We start from the raw sequence: 8,658 nt of genomic DNA on the forward strand, positions 1-8,658 counted from the left end.
TGGTGGGGCAGTATGAAATGCAGCAGACAAGATGATGGCTGCCTGCTCATCCCTGCTCCCCACTGCCAGGGCCTCTCCACCAATCAACATAGAGGGGGCAAGGCTGCACAAAGGGCAACCAGCAAACAAGACGGCAACTGCCCCTTCATCAGGGTAGATAAAATAAATAAACAACCAAACCACCAACCAAACCCCAAAAAACTCATTTTTTTATTTGTCAGATTTTTTGATTTCATCATATTTTTTATTTTTGTTAAGATGCATTAAAAAACAAACAAACCTATACAAATAGTTTTAATTCATGTTAAAGCTCAAAGATATCATCATGGAATAGGGATTATAACTTCTAATTATATACTATGAGACAATATATTCATGTAACCTTTACAGAAAAGTTTTATAAATAGGTCACAACAGGCCATGGACTAAATTAGAGGCCAAATCTTATGGGGTTCCCAGAGGCTCCTAATAGATTAGTAAAGATTAAAGAAAAGCACTCTACGCACAATGCACACGGCAGTGGTGTAAGGTGGTGGCAGCTGCCGCTGCATGCAAGTTTCACCACCCCCTGCATTCTGGCCAGCTGGGCAGCACCTGCGAGGCCCACAGAGGGAAGCCACTGACCTCACCCCCCCCCCCCCCCCCCCCTGGGAGGTGGCGGCACAGGGTGGTGGGTGGTAGCACTTCATCCCCACCCACCCACACATACCCTCTAGCGAGCCCCTTTCCGTGTACCCCTGGTTGACAACCCCTGGTCTAATAAAAGATATCAGATTCACCCAAAGAACTTTGTCTGCCTGTGGAACTTGTGGTAAATTGACACTGAAAGGTAAACTAAGGCCAATCTGTTCTATATGCTGTTTAGTAAGTAGGTGGGTGGTCGGGGCATGGGAACGCAGAGATCAAAGACAGTCTGGAGATACTGCTGGTCAAAAGATTCCAAATCTCCTGTATAGAAATCTACAAACAAAATCTAAATGGAGGAAGACTCTGAAGATGGCAACTTTTTAAAATATTTTACCCCCAAATACTAGGTGCAGGAACTCAGTTTTTTATTCATCGGTCCACAATGAAGTCTAATGCATAAGTTCATATGATTATTTCACATTCTAGCAGGGAACGTAATAGGAAAGAAGGGTTGCTGCAACTTAACTTCAGTTTCTGACTTTAATAAACTAAATTCAAAATAGCACTGCTCTGGTTAGGTTATTTAAGAAATTTCTAACCATGTCAAAGGCTGCCTGGAAATTTTAGACTGAGCACAAAATTAACCATAGTGCATATCATACAATTTAAAAGAACATGGCACTACATGCAAGTGCAAACACAATAACATTTCTTCTTAAACATATTTAAATATTATACCTTTATAGCATGCCAGTGTAAGTGCACTTTCTTTGAACTCATTGGAGTGAGTGTTGATTCCTGCACCATATTCCAACAGTACTCTTGCAACCTCAACATGACCTGCACTGGCTGCTTCCATTAAGGGGGTATGTCCATTCTCATTATGATCTTCTATATTAGCACCTGCTTTCAACAGCACTTTTACTATGTCAACAAATCCTCCAGCACAGGCATAAGTGAGTGCTGTGTTTCCTAAGAGAAGGGAAAACAAACAAAAACTTACAATAAATGTAATTCTTCATGCCTTAACCAGTCCCAAAATGTAAAATAAATCTACTTAAATATTGAGACTATTTTATTTAGCCTCTCTTGCACCATTCCTGTACCACCTTCCCTACCTCCCAGAATTCAAGTTTCTAAATTGGTAAAACACTTTCAGTGATTTTGTCAAGCACTCATTTTCCTGTTCAAATGCAATACCTCTAAGCAGTTTCATTCCCCATCTTCATTTTCAAGCGGAGCTTGACCACAAGTACCTTAGAACATTTCAGCAGACTAGATTCACCATCTTTCCTCTCCAGAGCTTTTGTGATTTTTAAATCACAGCTCTAATACATATCCAGTGCTGGCACAAGTCATTCAAGATGCCACTAAATAACTTGTGTCAGTTTCTTTCCTTCTTTTAGACTACAATGAGCTTCTTTAGCATTCCAGTCTCTCCACTCTAGTTTTGCAATCATGACATGCCTGCAACTTGTTGCAAATTGGTTTTCCTGTAATTAAGCTGTAATGTAATATTTACTGCAATTTGTTATTATTGATTCTTACAGTCCCTATGTATTTGAAACTCATGGTTAGTTAATTCTTTATTATGCAAAATGGTCTATTTTATAGTTAAAAGCAACATATTGCTTTTGTACTCTAATTAGACAGATATATGTCAGAAGACTTCTGGAACTAGCCTAAGCACATATTAACACATTATGCAGAAAAATGTAAAGGGGCGGGCAGGGAATCACTCAACAAATTTAGTTTCCAGAAATGGTATTCATTTAAAGCATCAGACCTTATTTTCAGCCAACCAACTCAAACAACCAAATTATTTTTTTCCTAATTTTAAAAATCAACTTTTGAAACCGGTTCTATTTCAGTTTACAATAGCAATCTGGATAGAAGTACAAATTGGAATTCAGGTGCTAGTTCTTTTTAAAAGTCTGAACAAAGGGGTTACATTTAACCATTTAATTTGGAAAAAAACAAAAAACCTCAAGAACTAACGAGTGCCAGGCAAGGATTTTTGTAGGTGCTATTATGTACTGAACCAACTGCATCTGCAAGGTTAGAATAGTTTTTAAATGCAGGGCATTCTTCCTCAGGTCTCAAATGAATTCCAAACATTTTAGTCAAGGTTAGTTTCTTGACGCATGGAAACATGACGCCATGTTTTTGCTTGGATTTCTTCTTAACATACCACTATCGTACTAAGGAAACGCAAGTATTAATTACTGAATTATAACACTAAATAAGAAAAAAAACAACCTAAAATGGGTATATTTTATTGCCAACCCTGAAATATTGCTTTGGACTATTCCTCACTGGATTAAATGACTTTACATTAAAGTTAACATCAACTTTAAAGAAATACCATCTCGTTTCATTCAGCTGTTTAGGTTCAGGTAAAGCACTGAACAGGAATGTTTATTAAAAATATGTAATAGTGAAGTTTGCTATATACTTTTAAGTAGTTCACACACTATTTTCTGTAACAAAAGCACATGGATACCAGATCCTCCCAAACATGCAAGTCAGGGGAAGAGGCTGATTAACATGTGCCAATCTGGTTAGTTCTCCCACCAGCGATTCCACACTTACCTGTTGAAGACTGAGCATTGACATCGGCACAATGAACAAGAAGCAATTTTACAATGTCAACATAGCCTCCACTGGCAGCTGCCATCAATGGAGTTATGTCTCCTTTATTCCCTCGATCTTCAACATTTGCATGCATCGCTAGTAACACCTATATAAAGCAGAACAAGTTCACTTAGTTCTTAAACACCATCAGAGTTAAAAGCTAGCGGTAGCATTTAGAACTTGGAATCGATCTATTTCACTTCCCTTCCCTACTTCTAAACTCTCTATGAAAGCGCTGGGAGACAAGTAGGTATGGATCTGTCTAAAGCCAAATTGTGATTGCTACATGCACTGACTGAAGCAAAGGACTATACCGTTTTCCTTTTATGCTGTCATATTTATGAATTAAAAAAAAAGAAAGAAAATATTGCAATATACTATTCCAGATAAAGCGTAATTCCGTTTTAAAAAAGTGTTACAACTGATAACTTTTACACGCATGTTAATGATTCCAGAACAATTCTTTCCATATCCAAGTAAACAGGTTTCTTGTAGCACACCAAGTTAGAGATAAGCAAATTAAACTGGGCTTCTTCATTATTTGTAATCCACTATTAGTAATTGCCATCAGTGGAGAAGGTAGAATCAGGATACAATGCAAAACTGGCCCTGGGGTCAGAATTTAGTTAATGTAGATATGTAAGCCACGAGAAAAAAAAATAAAAGCAACTGAGAAAGTGATAACATAAAACAAAAAAGTAATTTTTTTGTTTTGTAGTAATCTTCAGAGGTTAGACTTTAAACATACTTGGCCACAGAAGTAGACTTCATCTAATATGCCAGGAAACTAGAGGTAGATCAAAGATAATATACAGGACATACCTTTTAAACAGTATAATTTATGTTGCAATATAAATTTATTACCTACCCTTATATAAAAGGCATAATTTAGTGAAAAACCTGACAAAGTTTACAGCAGTAACCTTTACATGCAGTAAAAAGTTAACGTATTTGTTGTTTTACTTAATACTCCAATTTAGAAAACAACATTTTTCTAATCAAAAGGTGTAAAACTTTTACTTGTCAAAGTACCTCAGCTGTATAATACTCCCTGAGGTTAGATCATAAGTGATTGTGCATTTCCTACTTACTTGTGCCAATTCATAATACCCAGCTGAACAGGCCAAGCAAAGAAGGCTCTCCCCTTCTTCAGTATGTTCATTTACATTTCTTCCTTCATCCAATAGCTTCCGAACAGCATTTACATCCCCATCTGAGCATGCTTCTGCCAAACTGCGGCTGGAAAAATAGTTTACCATATAATCAAAACGCATGCACAATTCCACAAGAGGCAGGTAGTCGGTTTTGATACAATAAAATCAAGTGCACAACAGAAGACTTTCACCTAAGTGAACTAGACACATTAGCTGGCTGTTAATACTTGAAGCATTTTACCAGAAATCTATAGAAAGATGAGACTCACTACCTACATAGGAGATAATGCCTTTTTACAGACAGACTGGGAAGGACAGGGGGTTTTGGCCACATCTTACTCTGCCTATTCTGCCCTATTGAAAGTCCTTGAAAATCCATTAATACATCTAATTTTGTAACATGCTGCCATCTTAGCCTGAAAAAAGTATATCACAAGAAAACTGCAATTTGAAGGATCCAGTTGTCATCTTTTGTATTAACAGTTTTCCAGAGATTCAGGCAGAGTGGAAAATTATGAGCCTAACACGTACAGTAGGATCTGGTCCCTTGTCTACAGTTGAAGTTAGCCCCAATTCCCACAATCAACTGACATGAAAGTGTGATGCTAAGCCCAAGTTCAAACAAGACATATCCTAATTTACAACAACATAGTTACATCAAACAGCTATTAGTTTAACTGTGCAAATCATAGATTCCTTTGTATACACCTGGGGTTTGCACCAATGCAGCTGTGACAGTAGCTAGCCATCAAGTCCAAGAACTAAGGCAAATTCCCAGTATAAGAGAAAAGGCCAAAGTAAACAGTTGAAAGTCACAGTAATTAATACCACAGAACAAGGACTAAACCAGGCCTCCTAATTCCAGTCCTCTGCTCTAAGCATAAGACTATTTCCTATTCTGCACTCTGAAGTAATTTGTTCCAAGTATCCTTTTTTATTTAAAAATTTAGACAAGTTTTGTAAATTAGAAATATTACTGGAAATATCTCGTAATATGATTTTTGACCTACCAAATCATTAACTAAGTTTTAAAATATTTTGAAGAATTTAAGTATGCTTATTCTAATAGTCCATGTTATATTTATTCCACCTCAACTAGGACTTACTAAAATCAGCCCCTAGGGCATTGGATATTTATTGTTATTGAATAAAAACAAAGACCTAAATGTGGGAAAAACATAAATGCCATGGCTGAGCCAGCGCTGGAGAAGATCTACTGAATGTCCAAGCAGTATGCGAAAAGCATGAACAGTGAAGGAGGAAGAAGTGGGCAATAAGAATGAGGTGTGAAAATGAGGTCTAAATCACAAAGAGGAAGAAACTACCATGGTATTACTACACTGTTTTCCCATATGCTTCATCTCTCATTCCATTACATTGCACAATTACAAGTTATAGCATAGGGAGAATGAGCGCTCGGTAGTTCCTGCTCCCTCAGGATCCCAATTCTGAGGGAAAAAAATAGATAAGCATGGGCTTCTGCAGAAGAGTTTTCAGACCCCACATTATTAGCAGCATAAAAAATTATATACAAATGGAATCATTTAATTAAAATTGTCCTTAATTACAGCTATTGCTTTAATTAAAAGAGCAAAAATTCTTACTTGTAATTACTATTCAGCATGGCATACCTCAGGATCTTGGTACCATTAAAGACCTCAAAACTCTTTACACAGTGTTTAAACAGCCTTGAGACACTACTATGGAAAGTATAGTGTATTTAACACCTCTTCCAGACAACAATGTTGACTGAAAAACCTCAAATACCTCAAACTAAAATATTAAAAAGGATGCATGACAGGAGTCGAGTCTAAGGAGGATACTGGCATAATAAAAAAGTACCTTATTTGGGCTTCAAAAACAAAGCAAAAATCTCCTTTATAGTATGCCACTGGAAACTACAGTTGGGTAAAACAAAACAAGGATCTTAGGCCACAAACAAACATGACCCGAAGCAAACTGGAAAAAACCAGCCACTGGTCTTAAAATAATTTGAAATTATTTGTCCTTTAAGTCTTACTCTGCACTGAAAGCTCAATTCTGACAGAGTCAGCAACAGATGCAACTGAACCAGTGCTGAATGATCTTTATCTGCAAGTGTGAACAAGGTCAAGCCATGTTCACCACCAATTCAGGTGCATTTGTTTCAATAATCCATTATTAATAAATGTATTATAACAGTAGTAATAATAATAATATAATAATCATATAATAATAATAATGTAACTATTATATAATGTAGGCAGGGCACTGATGACTTGCAAGCAACTAAAACCTAGACTACCTTTACATTCTCACTAGCTTGAGAGAGAAAAGCCACATGCCTTCTCCTACACAAGGAATAAAGATAAGGGATTTTATTTTTCAAAGGCGCATTTGGAGCAAGTTTGCCTTTTTCTTTTATTCTGCATATGCAAACTTGCTCCAAAAATTTCTCAGCTGTGACTCTCCAGGTGTATAATCTTAGGCAGGAAGAAATGCACTGTTTACCTCAGAAACTCCCCCCCCGCAAATTATGATAATTAGTTAAAAATTAGAAGAGACTTCTCCCTCTCTCTAACAATGAAAGTATCATTGCTTCCTAAATAAGAACTTCCCACACATCATTTACCAGACTGAACCTTTTGTCCAAAAATGTAAATAACTACAACAGATACTTAAAAACACCCAGGTGTTAAATCTACAACCGACATGGGGACTGACATTCTGGATGAGACTCTTGGCCCACGTTGTCAGCACTACTCCTAAGCCAGCCCAGAAGCTACAGCAAGATCCAAAAAGCACTTCTAAAGATGGCTTTTGAATAATCTAATTTGATCATAAAGATCTCATCCTAATTCATAACATAGATTTGTTTGAGCCCTAGACTACTTAATTTTATCTTGGACAAAACTTGCTTTCCATTAACTCAAGATTAACTGGCGAGTTGACTATCAGATTCTAGTTAAAACATAACACTTTTAATAAAACTCCTCTAGTTTGCTATCAGTTTAGGAATTGTCCACTGCTATTCCCAAAACCAAAATGATCCAAATGATTTCTATGAATTTAAAATTTTCTAGACAATTCCAGTGGTTAAACTGCACGTAACACTGTGTGAAATGTTATGACTTTTTAGCGTTTGAGATTTGAAAACTGGCCGCTATTAAATAGGAAAACAGGTTCCATCATTAGCAGAGATTCTGGTTTTCTCCATTTAAAAATCCAAAATTCTCTAACAAAACACAAAATTATCCGATTAGAAACCCCCCAAATCCATGTTTTTCCATGATTAAATAAAACACCACTATATATATAGGTATCAACTGAATACAATTTTTATTGATATATTTACAATTTTAAAGCAATTTGGAAGCCTACCACTGCCTCAGTCATTATAATAAAATACATTCTAAATACCTATACATTCTGGCATTTGATTTTGTTTTTTTCAGAGCAAGAGCTCCCCCTGCCCCTTCACTCACCAGGACATGGGTCCAGTTGCAGATGCTCCCCCCCCGGACCCCCTTTGCAGCACTAAGCAGCTTTGATATGTCAGTTCCCCTCACTTCAAACCCACAGCCTCCAAATCCGCCCCCCGCGACCTTCACTCCCGACCCATGGTCCCCCATCCCCACCAGTGCCTCTAACTCACAACCCATACTCCCCCCACCAAACCCTACTGGTGCTCTTCACTCTTGACCCACAGCCCCCTGGCCTTCCCAGTGTACCTCACTCCCAACCCACAGCCCCCTGGCCTTCCCAGTGTACCTCACTCCTGACCCACTGCCCCCCACCCCCAGGCCCTAGCCCCCAATGTGTGAGGAAGGGGGTGGGAATGTGGGGAAAGGGGGAGGAGGGGTGTGGGCTCAGGCGACATGGAGGGCAGGTTACCACCCCCAGATGATTTCTGCACCCAGTGGACTGCAGCGTTGCAGCCTGGTCGGACCAGCCTGGTTGGGTCCCATCTGCAGCCCAGTCAATGGGACCCAGTGTGGGAGGGAATGCCATGCCACCATGGTGACGCATGGTGGCAGCATAGAGTTGTACACCCCACCCCACAAACTCCTGCCAGGCAGGCAGGTCTCACCTCACCTTGGTGGCCTGACTGGCACGGCCCTCCCTCCCATACTGGGTCCTGCCCACTGGGCCACAGAAGCTGCTCTTGCCCAGAGCTGGTCTGGCCAGGTTGCAGCTCCAAGCCCCAATGTGGGCACAGAAATCGGGAAGGAGGAATGTGCCTCCCCCCAACCTGCGTCACCTG

The 8,658-nt window shown here is 38.9% G+C and overlaps 1 protein-coding gene across 1 annotated transcript in view; it reads right to left on the bottom strand.

Moving 5' to 3' along the window:
* The window catches only part of LOC102384887 (ankyrin repeat and KH domain-containing protein 1), a 173,262-nt gene that overhangs the window by 88,603 nt on the left and 76,001 nt on the right, over positions 1-8,658 (bottom strand). The window contains 3 exon segments of the mRNA XM_025216108.1: positions 1,366-1,599; positions 3,220-3,367; positions 4,353-4,500. Of these exon segments, the coding sequence (XP_025071893.1) occupies positions 1,366-1,599; positions 3,220-3,367; positions 4,353-4,500 (530 nt within the window).

The sequence above is a fragment of the Alligator sinensis genome, unplaced genomic scaffold (assembly GCF_000455745.1).
Source record: "Alligator sinensis unplaced genomic scaffold, ASM45574v1 scaffold14_1, whole genome shotgun sequence".
Lineage (NCBI taxonomy): Eukaryota > Metazoa > Chordata > Crocodylia > Alligatoridae > Alligator > Alligator sinensis.